Genomic DNA, 18,511 nt, shown 5'->3' on the forward strand with positions numbered 1-18,511 from the left:
AAAGACTTCTAAAGAGATTCAAGGTGAACTTCATGCTCAAGGAACATCAGTGTCAGATCGCACCATCCGTCGTTGTTTGAGCCAAAGTGGACTACATGGGAGACGACCAAGGAGGACACCATTGTTGAAAACGAATCATAAAAAGCAAGACTGGAATATGCCAAACTACATGTTGACAAGCCACAAAGCTTCTGGGAGAATGTCCTGTGGACAGATGAGACAAAAATCGAAGTTTTTGCCAAGGCACATCAGCTGTATGTTCTCAGACGAAAAAATGAAGCATATCAAGAAAAGAACACTGTCCCTACTGTGAAACATGGAGGAGGCTCTGTTATGTTCTGGGGCTGCTTTGCTGCGTCTGGCACAGGGTGTCTTGAATCTGTGCAGGTACAATGAAATCTCAAGACTATCAAGGAATTCTAGAGAGAAATGTACTAGCCAGTGTCAGAAAGCTTGGTCTCAGTCGCAGGTCATGGGTCTTGCAACAGGACAATGACCCAAAACACACCGCTAAAAACACCCAAGAATGGCTAAGAGGAAAAAATTGGACTATTGTAAAGTGGCCTTCTATGAGCCCTGACCTCAATCCTATTGAGCATCTTTGGAAGGAGCTGAAACATGCAGTCTGGAAAAGGCACCCTTCAAAACCGGGACACAACTGGAGCAGTTTGCTCATGAGGAGTGGGTCAAAATACCTGCTGAGAGGTGCAGAAGTCTCATTGACAGTTACAGGAAGCGTTTGATTGCAGTGATTGCCTCAAAAGGTTGCGCAACAAAATATAAGTTAGGGGTACCATCATTTTTGTCCAGGTCTGTTTCATGAGTTTATTTTTTTATAATTCTGTTGAAGCATGGTTGAAAAACAATGTCTGACTTTCATTGGTTAACATTTATAGAATTTTATTTATTATTACTTTTGTCAGATTAAAGTTATTTCTGTGACCATTGTGAGTTTTTTCTTTCATTGACCAAAGGGTACCAACAATTTTGTCCACGTCTGTATATATATATATATATATATATATATGTCACGTCATCACTTCCACCTTCCACCGAACTCACCACATGGACACGATCCCAATCACCCGAGTACTAATCAGCAACACCTGCAACCACTCAACAACCACCCTTCATAAACCACACTCACCACTTCCACAACGGCGATCCTTGAGGTTACAAACACGGAACCTCGGCCGTCTTCCCGTCAGCTTGTCTGCTCGTCTCGTTGGAATTCCCCTGGAGAGTAATATCCAGAGAAAGGAAAGAACTTGGACGTTCCTGTGATCCTTTTTGTTGAAGTTTGAGGCTGTACGCCACCTTTTTGTTGTTCATTAAAGAACCCCTTTTCTATTACAGCGACTCTGTTTACTTCCTTGACCGGAGCGTGACAGAAGGATCGCCCCTAGAGAAAGAGGAGAAGGGAAGAGGAGATGGAAGCCCCGGAGGTCTCCCCTCTGGAATCCCTTCACGCCATCATTCAGGCGCTGCATGATTCCATCGCCGCGTCAACGAAGTCGTTCAATGGAGCCCAAGATGTCACCGAGCATGCCTAGCCTCCGTCATCAAGGCCCCATCTCGACCCTTGCCGTGCCAGTCCACCACCATCGAAAGCCCGAACCGTCAACCCGTCACTCCCATCCCAGCCAAATATCACCCTTATGCCGATGTGTTCAGCAAAACCGCCGCCACTCATCTTCCTCTTCACCGCCCATGGGATTGTGCCATCGACCTGCTACCTGGAGCCCAACTGCCCAAGGGCAGAGTCTATCCCCTCTCGGTCCCAGAGAGAGAGGCCATGGAGGAGTACATTAAGGAGGCACTGCACCAGGGGTTCATCCGTCCTTCCAAATCACCTGCAGCCTCCAGCTTCTTTTTTGTGGCCAAGAAGGACGGAGGTTTGAGGCCCTGTATTGACTACCGTAAGCTCAATGAACTCACAATAAAGTTTGCCTATCCGTTACCACTAGTACCTGCTGCCCTAGAGGAGCTCCGCGAGGCACAAATCTTCACCAAACTAGACTTGAGGAGTGCTTACAATCTGATTCGCATACGAAGGGGGGATGAATGGAAAACCGCCTTCGTCACACCAGCTGGGCACTATGAGTACCGGGTAATGCCGTATGGACTCTCCAACTCTCCTTCCATCTTCCAAAACTTCATGAATGAGATTTTCCGGGACATGCTCAACCGGTTTGTCATTATATATATCGACGACATTCTCATATACTCGCTCAACCTATCCGATCATCAACATCATGTCCAACAGGTCCTACAACGCCTTCGCCATCACCACCTCTACCTAAAGGCTGAGAAATGCGAGTTCCACAAAACTACAATTCACTTCCTTGGCTACATCATCTCACCCTCAGGGGTTCGCATGGACCCAAAGAAGGTGGATTCAGTACACCACTGGCCCACACCAACCTCCGTGAAACAACTCCAAAAATTCCTGGGATTTGCCAACTTCTACCGTCGTTTCATCCACCAATACAGCCAAATTTCTGCCCCACTCACTTCTCTACTCCGTCACCAGCCCAGAGTCCTCCGGTGGAACCCGCAGGCTGAGACCGCTTTCTCTTGTCTGAAGTCTGCATTCTGCTCCGCTCCGACCCTATCCCATCCAGACCCGAACCAGCCGTTCGTGGTGGAGGTAGATGCGGCGACTTTGGGGGTCGGCGCCATCCTATCCCAACGGACGGGTGAACCTCCTGTACTCCATCCTTGCGCCTACTTCTCCAGAAAACTGTCCCCGGCGGAGCAGAACTATGATGTAGGAGATCGAGAAGTGCTTGCTATCAAACTCGCCCTGGAAGAATGGCGTCATTGGCTGGAGGGAGCAAAACATCCGTTTCTGGTCATAACCGACCACAAGAATCTACAATATCTGAAGAACGCCAAACGTCTCAACCCGCGACAAGCGAGATGGGCCTTATTCTTCACCCGCTTCGATTTCCGGATATCCTACCGACCCGGTCATAAGAACATCAAGGCTGATGCCCTATCTCGCATTCACCAGCCAAACCCCATTCCGGAAGATGCCGAACCCATCCTACCAGCCTCCGCATTCTTAGCTCCCATCCAGTGGGCCCTAGACGACCAGATCCGAGAAGCCGCTGCCACCGAACCTGCTCCGCCGGGAGGTCCAGAAGGGAAACTATACGTCCCACCTGCGTTACGCCTAAACCTTCTGGACTCAGTACACACCTCTCCGGGATCTGGGCATCCAGGTAGCTACCGAACCCTCTCGCTCCTCCGTAATTGCTACTGGTGGCCCAACATGGCCGGGGATGTCGACCGTTACATCAAGGGTTGTGCAGTCTGTGCAATCTCCTCCACTCCTCGACGTCTACCTGAAGGGAAGTTAGTGCCACTTCCAATCCCACGTCGGCCGTGGTCCCATCTGGGCATAGACTTTGCCACCGATCTACCACCCTCCAAAGGGTATACCGCCATCCTGGTGGTGGTAGACCGGTTCTCAAAATCCTGCAAACTAATTCCCCACGTGGAATACCTTCGCCATGGGGACCGCAGAGGCACTCTTCCACAACGTGTTCCGTCACTTCGGGCTACCCGAAGACATCGTCTCTGATCGGGGGCCTCAATTCACATCCCGAGTCTGGAGAAGTTTCTTCCGCCTCCTCGGTACGTCAGTCAGCCTCTCCTCTGGCTACCACCCGCAGACCAACGGACAAACGGAGCGGAAGATTCAAGAAATCGGTCGATATCTCCGGGCCTACTGCCATCAACACCAAGATAGCTGGAGCCAGTATCTGCCCTGGGCCGAATATGCACAGAATTCCCTCCGTCAGAGCACCACAGGCCTAACTCCATTTCAGTGTGTCCTAGGCTTCCAACCACCTCTGTTCCCTTGGACCGGTGACCAAGCTGAAGTCCCAGCGGTAGATTACTGGTTCCGAGAGAGCGAGAGGGTATGGGACTCAGCTCACGTCCATCTCCAGTAGGCAGTTCGGAGGCATCAGCACCAGGCCGACACCCGCAGATCAAATACCCCAGCCTATCGACCCGGGGATCGGGTCTGGTTATCCACCAGGGACATACGCCTCCGACTGCCCTGCAAGAAGCTGAGTCCCCGGTATATAGGTCCATTCACCATCGATCGACAAATAAACGAAGTCACGTACCAACTTCGCCTCCCTGCCAAATATCGTATATCCTCTTCTTTTCATGTTTCCTTACTCAAACCCTATACTGACCCTCTCCTTCCTCCCTCCACAGAGCACCCGAACCCCCCTCCCCGAGGTCGAGAACTCCGAATCCATCTATCGGGTCAAGAAAATTCTTGACTCCCGACGCCGGGGCGGCCGGCTCCAGTACCTGATAGACTGGGAGGACTATGGCCCTGAGGAGAGAGCCTGGATCTACAGAGACGACATCCTAGACCCTTCTCTCCTGGATGAATTTCATGGGGCCCATCCAGACCGTCCTGCTCCCAGGAGGCGTGGTCGCCCTCGCCGTCGAACCCAAGCGTCAGGAGACGCTCGTCGAGGGGGGGGTAATGTCACGTCATCACTTCCACCTTCCACCGAACTCACCACATGGACACGATCCCAATCACCCGAGTACTAATCAGCAACACCTGCAACCACTCAACAACCACCCTTCATAAACCACACTCACCACTTCCACAACGGCGATCCTTGAGGTTACAAACACGGAACCTCGGCCGTCTTCCCGTCAGCTTGTCTGCTCGTCTCGTTGGAATTCCCCTGGAGAGTAATATCCAGAGAAAGGAAAGAACTTGGACGTTCCTGTGATCCTTTTTGTTGAAGTTTGAGGCTGTACGCCACCTTTTTGTTGTTCATTAAAGAACCCTTTTCTATTACAGCGACTGTTTACTTCCTTGACCGAGCGTGACATATATATATATATATATATATATATATATATATATATATATATATATATATATATATATATATATATATATATATACACTGCTGACAAAAATTAAAGGAACACTTTTTTCATTGGGCCTGGCATGAATTGAATTAAACCTGTCTGATAATTTTCTGGTCAGTTAATCAGCCGAGGGCCTCGTTAATCAAGTTCAGCTGTATTGGTAGTCATGGAATTAACAACAGGTGCACTTCAGTGGCAACAATCAGAAAACCCTCAAAACAGGACTGGTTTTACATGTGGCTGAAAACTTTTATTTCCATTCAAAGACTTGGCATCCTTTTGTTCCTAAGACACTGCCCTGTCGTTATTTGTATAGATATCCTTCATATTGAGATCTGATGTATCTAATGTGTTAAAGTGTTTCTTTAATTTTTGTGAGCAGTGTATATACACAGTGGGTACGGAAAGTATTCAGACCCCCTTAAATTTTTCACTCTTTGTTATATTGCAGCCATTTGCTAAAATCATTAAAGTTCTTTTTTTTAAGGTGTAGAACCATCTCAAGGATGATCAGAAGAAATGAAGAGCACTTGAGTTAAACATATGAGTGTCACAGCAAAGGGTCTGAACACTTAGGACCATGTGATCAATATGGGGTGCTGTGTGTATATTAATGAGAAAAAAATGAACTGAAAATATTAAACCATTAAAATATTAAGTATTAAGTAAAGGATCATGTGACACTGAAAGTCCTCTTTGTAAACAACAGCCTATTAAATAAAAAGATCAAGTTTAAGACAGTACTAACAATCTCAAATTCCCACCGCCATTCATAAAAAGTCACCGTTTAGTGCTTTGAATCATTTGAACTCTTTTAACTGTCCAGCAGAGAACTCTCAGGACTATTCTGGCCATTTATAAAACAATGTTTTGGCAGCTTATTTAGCTTAATACCATTTGCACAATATTGATTTTCATTGCAATGAACAACAACAAAAAAAACTTTGATTATGCAAAAGAGTGATTTACTATCATCTACCCCTTAGGCGCCACAGATTTTTTTTTGGAAATGCAGGATCTTGACACCAAGACTTTTGAAGCCTTGAAAGGGCTTAAAGATAGAGATCTAAAGTAAATTAGGAGAAACGTTGGGCAGGACCGAAAGTTGATCAGAAAACAAATTTGAATAGGAACATGACGTCGTTTTGGTCTGCCATCTAGAGGTAGGGAATACAAATGAGACAATAAACCATATTAGGAACTGCAGTCGCAATTTTTTTTATTTGACGCTTCGAGTTAATGATATGAATGGCTACAGTTTTATTAGGTTGCTGTCACATTACAAATTATGCCTTAATTCAGTATACTGAAAAAAAAAAAATATCGCTTTAACTCAAATATCTTGGTTTTTATAGTCCTTGGAAGAAGAAAAAATAAACATGAGATGTTCCAAAAAATAACTAGTCATTTTAACAATGAAGAACACAATCAAACAGTCTCTCTTAAAAGTGTTACAGCCCCTTCTTCAGCTTCCTCAACAAAAACAGGTGGAAAAAGCTTTTGCTTTCCTTCTTTAAAAATGAAGAATACTGCAAGTGACATACATTATAAAAACATCTGAACAATATATGACATTCGTAAGTACAAAAGTACAATGATATCATTCACATCACAAAGCAAAATGATACACAAGAATACATTGCCCTTTGGGGAGGAACTCCATCTTTGAGTTTTTTTTGTAGACTGCGTAGAGCAGGTGATTGATACCCTTCCTGCATACAGTGCAGTGATAAGGTTTCTCTCCACTGTGAATCCTTTAAATGTCTTTTCAGACGTGATGAACGACTGATTCTCTCGTTTCACTCTAAACACTTTTTAAAGGTTTCACTCCAGTGTTTTCATGTCTTCGAAGGTCTCCTGAAAAACCGAATCTCTTATCGCAATGTGAACATGAATAAGGTTTCTCTCCAGTGTGGATCCTCACATGCATTTTCAGATGTGCTGACTGACTGAATCTCTTGTCACAGTGTGAACATTTGTAAGGTTTCACTCCAGTGTGAATGCTCTCATGTGTTTTCAGGTCTCTTGACTCTTTGTATCTCTTGTCACAGTGTTAACACTTGTAATTTTTTTCTCCAGTGTGGACCAACTCATGTGATTTCAGATGTGCTGACTGGCTGAATTGTTTGTCACAGTGTGAACATTTGTAAGGTTTTTCTCCAGTGTGGATCCTTTCATGTCTTTGAAGTTCTCCTGAAAAACCAGAAACTCTTATTGCAATGTGAACATGAATAAGGTTTCTCTCCAGTGTGGATCCTCACATGCATTTTCAGATTTGCTGACTGACTGAATCTTTTGTCACAGTGTGAGCACTTGTAAGGTTTCACTCCAGTGTGGATCCTCTCGTGTCTTTTTAGGTCTCCTGAATCACTGAATCTCTTACTGCAGTGTGAACACGAAAAAGGTTTCTCTTCAGTGTGGATCCTCACATGCATTTTCAGATGTGCTGACTGACTGAATCTTTTGTCACAGTGTGAGCACTTGTAAGGTTTCACTCCAGTGTGGATCCTCTCGTGTCTTTTTAGGTCTCCTGAATCACTGAATCTCTTATTGCAGTGTGAACACAAAAAAGGTTTCTCTCCAGTGTGGATCCGCTCATGTATTTTCAGATGTTCTGACCAACTGAATCTCTTGTCACAGTGTAAACATTTGTAAGGTTTCACTCCAGTGTGAATGCTCTCATGTGTTTTCAGGTCTCTTGACTTTTTGTATCTCTTGTCACAGTGTGAACACTTGTAATTTTTTTCTCCAGTGTGGACCAACTCATGTGATTTCAGATGTGCTGACCGAGTGAATCTCTTGTCACAGTGTGAACACTTGTAAGGTTTAACTCCAGTGTGGGTTTTCTCATGGCTTTTAAGAACCCCTAAAACACTATATTGTTTATTGCACTGTGCACATTTATAAGGTTTTTCTCCAGTGTGGATCATCTCATGTGCTTTCAGATGTGCTGACCGACTGAATCTCTTGTCACAGTGTGAACACTTGTAGGGTCTTTCTCCATTGTGGATCATCTCATGTGTTTTCAGATGTGCTGACCGACTGAATCTCTTGTCACAGTGTGAACACTTGTAGGGTCTTTCTCCAGTGTGGATCATCTCATGTGTTTTCAGATGTGCTGACCGACTGAATCTCTTATTACAGTGTGAACACTTAAAGGGTTTTTCTCCATTCTGAATACTCTCATGCAGTTTTGTACACCTCGCTGAAGTAAAAGTCTTTTCACACTCAAAGCACAGGTACTCTCCCACAGAAGTGTTTTTCTGACCTTCTTTCCAATTTTGTAGACGCACAAAGCTGATACCACACAAATTGCATGAATGTTGCTTCTCTTTTGAATGAACTTCTAAGTGTTTCTTCAGAATCGAAGCCCATAAAAACATTTTACCACACTGATCACAAGGGTGCTGCTGCTCTCTAGTGTGGATGTTCATGTGATCATTAAGGCTTGCTGATTGAGTGAAAATCTTCCCACACTGAACTTTCATGTGACGCTCAAGACTTATTTTGCGTGTGAAACTCTTTTCACACTGAGTGCAGGTGAAACATTTTGTGTCTCTTCTTTTCTTTAAATCTTTCAGTTTGGTTTGAGAGCAACTCAGACATTTTTCTTCTATTTTGACATGATTTTTCTCCTCAGCTTCATTTGATTCTTCATTCTTATCTTTTTCTTCAATCAACTCTGAAATAAAAGTAAAAATTGTGAAACGTCAACATAAAATAACATCATGGCTCCAGACTAACATTTGAGAACACCAACACCAAGTTATACAGATGGTGGCACAAGAATAGATTTGGTAGTGCAATATCAAAAATAAAGATAATTTAATAATAAAATTACTACTGTAATGCCTTGAGCTTGAGTTGGGAAGCATGCAAAATTTACTTTTATTAACATCAGTAACGTGCAATATGTAATTTTCATATAGGAAATTAATATATTAGTCTTACTAAATGTATCATTATTCTTCTATATTATAATGAACTGACATCTGATGTTTTGTAAGTTATTTTAGATTTTAGAATATTAAAAGTAAAAAATGAATGACTAATAAGCATTAGGGCTGGGACCAATAAATTGATGGACTGTGAACTGTGACCGTGCTCTGAATAGTTTGTGTAATCAGTCCAAAGGTAGTGTAAGTACTGTAGTACTGTAACCCGCTTGCGGGCACAGGAATGCCTTGGTCATGCCAGGAGCAAACTCCAAGAATGAAGGGGTAACTGGGAGACCCTTTAGGTCACCTACTCTCCTCAGAGAACACAGTGCTAGCAACAGTGTGGTCTTTATCGTCAGCAGATGATCAGAGATCTCCTTTATGGGCTCAAATGGCAGCCCACAGAGAGCCTGCAAGACCACAGTCCGAGCCCATGTTGGAACCCAGGATTGTACTGGAGGCCTCAACCTCAGCGCACCATAGAGGAAACGTGTCACCCAGGGGTCTCTACCAACTGAATGTCCACCGAGAGAGGCGTGGTAGGCCGAGATCATGCCACGTAAACCTTCAGGATAGAGTGAGTGTTTCCTGTAGAGAACCTGACCTGCAAGAACTCCAGCACTGTACCAACTGGGCAGTTAACTGAGTCAAGCTAGCTACACCATGAAGTTTCCACTTCAGTGCGTACAGTTTACTCATAGATGGAGCTCTGCATCAGAATATATTCTAAACAACCTCAGTTGAGAGACCACAAGCTATGAGTTATGCCACCTCAGGAGCCACACCCACTGTTTCCACAGCTCCGGGCTACCTGTGAGAGGAGGTCATGATGTAGGAACCAGGGTTTCCTCCCCATATCTAAGGTACATACAGTGTGGCATGACACTTTAATAATGCGAAGTGGATTAAGAGAAATGGACTAATGGAAATACCCCTGTTCCTGAGCCACCACTGTAGCCACTGCCTCATATACAACAGGCCAAGAGGTTATATGCAACTGCCATAAGACCTCGCAGTTTCTGAAACTGCTTGCCAGTGAGTGACTGGCTTTTTTTTTTTTTTCTCGTGACTATAGTGAGGAACGACTCAATCCGAGCAGGGGTCATAAGAGCCTGCATCATGGCACAACACACCAAGATAAGTGGTTCTCTGAGCTGGTGAAAGCACACTCTTCTTGGCATTCAGTCTCAATCCCAAACGTTTCACGTGAGCGTTGAAATCTCGATGAACATCAGCAAGTCATAGATATAATTAAGTATGCGGATGCCCTGGAGTTGTAGAGTAGCCACAAACTTCCTATGAGAAGGATGGATGATAATGTGGAAGTACACGTTTTTTAGATCTATCGTGACAAACCAGTCCTCGGACTTGATTTGAGACACAACCTGTTTGACAGTAACAATCCTGAACTTAAGCTTATCTACAGTGTACAGGACCAAACGAGTTGCTATTAACAGCATCAACGACATCCTAATGCGATCCTTCTGATCTCAACCACCACTGCGCCACAACAGCAGCAGGAGACAACAGCAAGCTCGCACAATAGGCAGCACCTCTAAGTGTGTCAGCAGGGGCAGAGCATTCACAGCGAAGAGAAGCCCTGATCACGCTTCTCTCCACAAGAGCTGAAAGCATGAGCTCCGATCCCCACACTGCTCATAATGACAACCTGTTTCCCATTGCGATTCCCAGAGCACAGCTGCCACATCCACCTCGGTGAAGGCGGGACTGGCACAATGAGGAACACGGGTAAGGGCTCTTTCCACAAAGAGAGCCCTGTGAGAGCAAAGCGTATGCAGATACGGATGCTTGCCATGCGAGTAACCAGCTCACTCGAGAGCTGACTGTGAGTATAAAGTAGTTTGTGACTACCAAACAAAGACCAAAATGTTACCTGCTTTCGCCCCTGTCTTCACTTGTAAAAGGTAAAGGAAGACAACTTAAGAAAAAGACCAACACACATAGAGCGCATCGCTGAATAACAAAAAGCTGAAGCTGTCTACACTCCATGTGCTTATATGCTTCCTGGCCAGTGACGTCATCCACCCATGACATCTCACCCATCTTTGGACTGATTGCACATACTATTCCTAGCATGGTCACGCTGGAGTCATTCCCCATAGCGCCATCGACGAGGCTCGAGTTCCTAAAGAGAAACAGCCCTACTCTGCTTGTTTTCAAATCCCTTTATACATTATTTAGTGGAGAAATATGAATTGAACCTCATCTTTAGAATCTTGCAGCCCTATCCTACACCCGCTTCAACTCATCAGTTTATTATTTCAATTTCATAAAAATTTCTTAAACATACTTAAAACTATACTAGCAAAGCACAATTTGACTTAAAATTAATAAGTGAAAAATTATATTTATGGCCATTTTTTTGAGACCCCCTTCTTCAATCAGGCATGTATTTTTTTACTGTACAAATAAATGTAGCAATAAGAGTTGGAGCATCGGAGCACCCCTAATTTCTGTCCGCATGAGGCGACCTGCTACATGACAAATTAAACCACTTTACTCAACAGAATCATTAATTTCTGTAGAGCTAGACATTTTAATAAGGATTAGACAATCAAGTTGAGCTCTGAGAATTAAACCAACCTGTTTGTTCCTCAGTTTCTTCATGTTTGACTCTGAACGTTTCTTCAGTCTTCACGTCTTCACTCTCCTTTTTAATAACCACCATCTTTGTTTGTTCCTCCGTATCTTCACGTTTCAGACTGAATACTTCTTCAATCCGTATGTTTCCAATCTCCTCTTTCATAACCACCATCTTTGTTTGTTCCTCAGTATCTTCACGTTTCAGACTGAATACTTCTTCAATCCGTATGTTTCCAATCTCCTCTTTCATAACCACCATCTTTGTTTGTTCCTCAGTATCTTCACGTTTCAGACTGAATACTTCTTCAATCCGTATGTTTCCAATCTCCTCTTTAAATAATGCATTCTTTATTTGTTCCCCGGTATCTTCGTGTTTGACTCTGAACGTTTCTTCAATCTTCACGCCTTCACTCCCCTCTTTAATAAACACCATCTTTAAAATGGTGTGTCACGTGGATCACAGTAGGATTCACCAGGAGTTTTCTGTGTGTCTGGACACATTCTCCTGTTTAAGATTAGAATAATTAACAAAGAAAATTAAATACAAACTAAATCTAAAACTAAATTCCCAGTTCATTAGTCAGTGCACTGGTTGCGTACTCAAAAAAACAGGGCTAAAAAGGTGCGTACACCAATACTGTGCAAAAGGTGGAATTGATATAAACAACCTTGACTTAAACATTTGCACAAAACTCTGACCCCTGCCTACAAACTATTTTTGCTTGAATTATATGAATGAATAAAGTTAAAACAAGGATTTTAAGCTCTGTTTTTATGCCGATTACATTAAATTAACCAATTTCTGTAACTGAACACTGTTAGACTAACCTAATAATAAAAGCACTGTGTATGTTTTGAAACAATTGGCGTTTTTTGTTCTCCCTGCATTCTCGTTATTGTTTTGAGCTTCAGATTCGAGCGATTCGAAACAGCGAATCACTTCGCGATGCAGTTGATTCAGTTGACTCGGAGTCAAAACAATCCTCCGTCACTACTCGCCAGTGAATTAATTCGTGTTCACGATAAACTGATTGAGAAATTTAGAGCGAAATGAGACGCACGTTTTCTGTTATTCATGTACGGGATGGCTTTTACAGAAATAGAAAAGACCATTCACTAATATGTCTACTATATAAAGCACCAAAGTGTTATAACAGGTCACATTTATTCTCGCAAATATATATACGAATCTTTAAATGGGTTGTATCGATATATAAACACTTTAATGTTTGAAAGCACTTACTTTTTCTTCAGCCGAATCAAACGCTGGAGCGCGGCGCAGCCTTATGACGTCACATCGCCAGAACAAAATAAAAGTTTTTTTTTCGGTAAAGCTACATTAGACAACGAATGTAAATAATAAAGTACATTACGAATTAAAGGGAACTTTATATCTATATTATATGAACATTTTACCAAATGCAATTGTTGTAAAAAAAATAAATAATAATAATTATAGAGCACTTCTGTATTAAATTACAGGATTGGAAATAATTTGTTGAATATTTCAAAATGATAAAGATCAAAATCAAAATTTAATTAGTTGTTGTAAGGAGATTATTAATTCAATTTAGTAATTGAAACTGATGTAGACACATATTATTTTGATATTTTATTTGAGCCAATTGCTATTGTGTTAGTTTATAAAGTTTAGTGACTAAACAAATATCAGATTACTGAATTGTCAAAATAATGGGTAGATTACTTAATTACCAGTCATTATTTACAGCACCTTTTACTTTTTGTAATTAAAAGACAAATATATATCATTTTTGACCTAGCATAACATCAAAACTAATGCTGTTTGGCGTTTATGGTAGAGATGTAATCAGATCGGACAGATGATTCTCTCAAGCAAGGTTTGTGGCGAGAGGTTCCTGCCAGTTCCTGTTCTTTTACTGTAAATCAACAGTCTTGTCTGGATGCGTGAAATAAGGTACCTTGCCGTTGTACTTGACCAGAGTTGGTCATCTCATGTGTTTTCAGATGTGCTGACTGATTGAATTCTTGTCACAGTGTGAACACTTATAAGGTTTCACTCCAGTTTGAGTCCTCTCGCTTGTTTTCAGATGTACTAGTTTATAAAACAATATAGTTTCTGTATGTTTTTGTGTAATACCTTAGGTAAAGCTGTTCAAAAATCATGTAGTAACCAACAAACCCCAGAAAAAAACTCTGATCTACAGTGGGTCATCCCTCAGAGGTCAGAAAATATATTTCTCTTTTGTTGCTTTACTAACATTACTGATAACGGATGGCTACAGTTTCATAAGGCTGCTGTCTCTTTAAAAAGTTATGCAAGTATCCAGTACATACTGACAATTATTTTCTCCAATATATTGCTCTACCTCAAGATATCTTGTTTTTATAGTCCTTGAGAACATTTGAGGGATACCTAGAGGATCAATTTGATACCAAGAAAGAACCCTCTAGAAGATACACTCATAGACATGAAAATAGACACTCAGAGTCAAACTATTCATATATTATATATTATAGTCAAACTATAGTGAATGGCACGGGGGTTTGTTACTCCTCGTTGGAATGTTTTGGATGTTTTTGATGTAGGGGCTAGAGAGCCAATCAGTTTAGCATCTCTGTGAGAATGGCGAAACCACAGGCAATTTAACACCCACAAAGATGTAGATATGAGGTCCAGGTCATGCGAATGTCATTTTTAAGGTCTTTTAAGACAAACGTCCAAACGAACATCTGGATCTTAAGAAGACGCTACACTATAAAATCTTAAATGATTCCCTTTTCAGCAAGTTTGCTACAATAAAGCGATTCACCATTTGTTGCACAAAACAATGTTCATTAAAGTCATGTAAAGCCTTAAAATGTTGATTTTCAGTATTCAGTAATACATCAAGACATTTTACATTGCTAATGAAATCATGAAATTGCCTGAATAGGTTGCTTTAACCATTTTAAATTATTATAAACTCATACAGCCACTCTTCAGCCAAATTACAGACAATGGAGAATCTTTTAACAATACTCATTTTATAATACCTTATTACAATAAACATGTTTATAATTGGCATGTAACTTTCTTGAAACTTGAACTTCATAAAATAACATCTCATCTAGTTTTGAATAGTTTTTGACATAATTATCAGATAATGGACAGGAAATTATTGGGAAATCCGTGTGTCTCACAAAAGTTCCAACATTTTTAATAATTCATATTTATTCACAATTACAGTATTCGGGTTCTTGGTGGTTCACAGAAGAGCTGCGGACCACTGGCATCTGCAAGGGGGAAAAATAATCTATTCACATCGTTCATGTGCGCAATTTCCAACAATTTTTGTGCACAGAATCATGCGTTAAACACTAGAGGTATCGATCAATTAAGAGCGACGAATTGACGTTTTCGCAGTTTTCGCCTGAAAGATATTACACACTATATAATACAAATCCTGCTCGAGTCGGCTCAAAGTTTGTTGGGGAAATGAGTTATTTTTAGAAAATTCTAAATCCAATAGCCAACTTGTGCGGTGTAAATCACAATTAAGGGGTTCGGACGACTAAAAAGCTGGCGAACCCCTGCCTCGGTGCATCACTCGACTGAGGAGGACAACAGCAACAGAACACTTTACAAGCAAATGCTGACAGACAGATGGAGATGATGAACTGAAGAAAGGAGAATAACAGCAACACACCACTAATTCCTTCTGAGATTCTGAGAGAAAAATCTAAATTGACATATAAAATGATAGTAATAATAATAATTACTATTATTAATACTACAAAACATTTGATCATTAGTACTTAAATTAGTGCACTGGCTGTCAAAAAAAATAAACCTTGAGATTTATCTTAATTCTTAGAGTTGTAATGTCAATATTTCCGTGAATTGTGAAGTGTACTGAGAACACAGTGATCTTACTGTAAATATAAATATAAAAGCTTACGGCATACCTTATACTTTATCTTAACATAACATTCAGAATTGTTGCAGTAAGTGAACGGGCGAGAGTATATTGGTCCTACAGCCAAATCCATTGAAGTCGCGATAATTGTAATTCCTGCCGTTATAGCGCTGAAAATGTTCAGCCCAATTGAACCGTTCACCGAAACCGGAATATTTACAGATGTTACTCAACCAGAATGTGCTTTTTACCGCAATGTGTGTCATAAAATTGTTGCATTTAAGACGCTTGCTCAGTTGGCCAAGTCTGTTTTGATTGGTCTTTCCATATCTATTCCACGTGGGTTTGTATTTAACGGGCAGAGGAAGATTATGCAAATATGTTACCTAGTTATGTATACCGGGCAGAATATTCGAAAATGTAACGACTTGTTGAAACAATTCTTGCCGCAAATTTTTATGTTTTTCATCGTGTCAGGGAACTAAAAGGTGAGATGTTCCTCAATACGTTATATATTGATAACAGACAACTTCTCTAAATTACAACCCCGCTGACAAAAAGCAAAACAATAGTACCCTCCTCAAAGCACAATAAAACATTTTATGGGTTTAACGTTTATAAATGATAATTGTATTGGCATTGATGCAAATATAACGGTGTCTTCTGGTATGTGATGGATTTTTATTGGCGGGAAATTAAATCCTACTGAAAAATTTGCCCAAAACACACTACAAAAATTAAATTTGTAATGGTTTTACTAGAAAAAGCTAATGGTTTATAATAGACTTAGGAACTATTTGAATTTCTGTGATGGTTTCTATTGGTACGCTATTTTTGTTTTTTTGAACTGAAGACACAGATTTTGTGACCTTGACAAAGGTTCTCCTTCAGTTTTTTTCATAAATAATTTTGTGTTACGTACATACTAATAGCAGTACAAATATAATCTAAAACACTGGCAGTACAATAAAACGTGAGCACACTTCAAGCACTACTGTCATTGTAATATTTTACTGTAACATACTGTAACTAATTAGTCGTGATTAAATATTACAATTCTACATTCTCATTCATGTTATTATTGCTGCCAATAATTTTGATCATTAATTTACCTTAATTTTAAAGGTGTAGTACAGTTCTGGGTAATGCTCACCGCTTGCTCTTTGTGGTGTTGATTTTTTTTAAATGGTTGTATTTACTGTGATTTCCTTGCAATGGAGGTACACATGGCGGTAATAGGCATTTTTGATTGACTAACTACCGCAGCTTGTATTATAAAAAACGGAACAATAAACTGTACAGTTTCTTACAGTGATAGATCCCCAGTACGGTAAACCAATAAAGACAAAGACGGATTCTGCATGAACTGTAGACACAATGCCAAACAGGAAAGTCATCACACCGATCATTATCTGGACTGTCTGTATAAAACAAGAAAAATGTATGTACTTTTCATACCTCACACTAATGCGCGCATGTATAAGATATTGTTTGGGTTACGAAAGGTTCCTTACCCCAAGGGCCTTTGGTTGGCCTTCTAGAAATGCCTTAAGTCCATGAAGAAATGAAAGCCCTTTTATCTGTTGGAGAAAGACAGGCACTGGAGCATTTGTGGTAACCTCAGCTGTTGCTGTTGTTTGTACTGGTTGTTGCAGCTGGATGACAAAAGAATTCATGGGTATAGGAGTCGACATTCTCGTTCCAGGATCCTGAAACCGACCTGCATTGTAAATGTAAAACACGGTCTTTATATTGCTTACAGTCGTATTCCCCAATTTTTGGAAATTTTGTCCATGCTTAGAATGAGGATCCAGCTCCGAATACTGTACATGAAACAGCATTTGATCCTTTAAACTGATCCAAATAATTAAAATTTAAGGCTCTATTCCCAAGAGACTTACATACACACACACATTTGTTTAAAGATATTCAGACAAAGTGTAATTATGTTTACCTCTTTTCAGCTGGGTTTTCGTGCTTCACTCTGAAGTTGCGTTTGGGGTAAGCCGATACAAATTCTGTGTCAAATGAGCTTGGGTGCGTATGAAAATGGCAAAGCTGGCCATGTAAATGTGATAATAATTTGCATAATGACGTACAAAAAGAAGCGCTGTCGTTAATGACATTAATCTCTGTAAGAATACACAAGTGCCATTAGTAAAAATGCTATTGCTATTAATAAAAAAGAGTTATTTTAACAAAAGTTGAAGAGTCAAGTGTACAACTAAAGGGAAGTTCAATACCCACAATGGTAACTTCAAATGAAAAGTTTAAATTTGTACCTCAAGTACTTTTGTACTTTTGTCCATTCTCTTTAACATTTATTTAGATTCTTTTATTTCATTTTTTTAGGTTTCCTGCCTTGCCTGATACATACTGTGATTTATCTGGAGTCTTTTTGCGCAAATATGTATGGTACTTGGTGAAAGACCTAAAAGGGTAAGTATCCCCAAAAATGAAAATTAGGCTGTGATTTACTCACTTTCTAAGCATCCTAGGTATATGTGACTTCTAACTTGCACCTGGCACTTCAGCTCTATCGTTGCAGTAGACAGAAGTTTAGCTTTAACAGTACAAAACATGTTAAATAAAGTGCATGTGAATGCAATAAACGCCCCTTCACATGGCTCTAAGAAGAATTTTGCAAAATAAGTGTTGCCGACATAATAAATCAACTAGCATTGTGTTATGTTCGCCACTAATCACGCAACGCGGTACGATTTACTTCATCCGCCAGGAATGCTTCCAATTTATTACGTTTTAGGGCGCGTGGACAAGTTTTATACATATATCGCATTGGTTTTGAGACTTTAGTTTTCAAAACCTTAAGGATCTTATCTACGCAGCTTGTAACACTTCAGAGAGACAGGAACATTTGAAATTGGAAAATTAATTCCAGATTGAGCAAAGGACTCGTCTGGATCTCATGGTCTGGTGCTTTTTTCAAAGAAGGTAACTGTTTTTGCATGCGTGTGACACCTTATTTGCTAAACAAATCAGATGTTAGGTCATGATTGTCAGTGCTAAACTCTTCTGTGAGCACTGTATCCTGCTTCCACGCAAAGTGCATATGCTTTCGCTGTTTCTCATATCCCTCCATGTTCTAACATTTTGGACAATGTTTGAAACTTTTCTCGTTATTGCACTCTTGATGAACAGCAGATCTTCACA

The 18,511-nt window shown here is 40.8% G+C and overlaps 2 protein-coding genes and 1 pseudogene across 2 annotated transcripts in view; all 3 read right to left on the reverse strand.

The window, feature by feature from the left end:
* The window catches only part of LOC122342952 (NACHT, LRR and PYD domains-containing protein 3-like), a 924,523-nt gene that overhangs the window by 305,929 nt on the left and 600,083 nt on the right, over positions 1-18,511 (reverse strand). The gene's annotated exons all lie outside the window — the stretch shown is intronic.
* LOC122342993 lies at positions 6,123-12,758 on the reverse strand (annotated as a pseudogene).
* LOC122343141 (membrane-spanning 4-domains subfamily A member 15-like) lies at positions 14,619-17,368 on the reverse strand. The gene is made up of 4 exons (XM_043237499.1): positions 17,295-17,368; positions 16,855-17,060; positions 16,651-16,761; positions 14,619-14,717 (listed from the first exon to the last, which is right to left on the reverse strand). The coding sequence occupies exons 2-4, from the start codon at positions 17,032-17,034 to the stop codon at positions 14,655-14,657; spliced, it is 354 nt and encodes a 117-aa protein (XP_043093434.1). The 5' UTR covers positions 17,035-17,060; positions 17,295-17,368; the 3' UTR covers positions 14,619-14,654.

The sequence above is a fragment of the Puntigrus tetrazona genome, chromosome 4 (assembly GCF_018831695.1).
Source record: "Puntigrus tetrazona isolate hp1 chromosome 4, ASM1883169v1, whole genome shotgun sequence".
NCBI classification, from domain to species: Eukaryota; Metazoa; Chordata; class Actinopteri; order Cypriniformes; family Cyprinidae; genus Puntigrus; species Puntigrus tetrazona.

Bases quoted from the DNA above. Each gene is read 5' to 3' on its own strand.
- LOC122343141 (XM_043237499.1), bottom strand. From the start codon at position 17,034: ATGTCGACTCCTATACCCATGAATTCTTTTGTCATCCAGCTGCAACAA. The intron at 16,762-16,854 runs GTAAGGAACCTT...TGTTTTATACAG, and splicing joins GCCAACCAAAGGCCCTTGGG to ACAGTCCAGATAATGATCGG. The intron at 14,718-16,650 runs GTAAGAAACTGT...TCCCCCTTGCAG, and splicing joins CGTACTGGGGATCTATCACT to ATGCCAGTGGTCCGCAGCTC.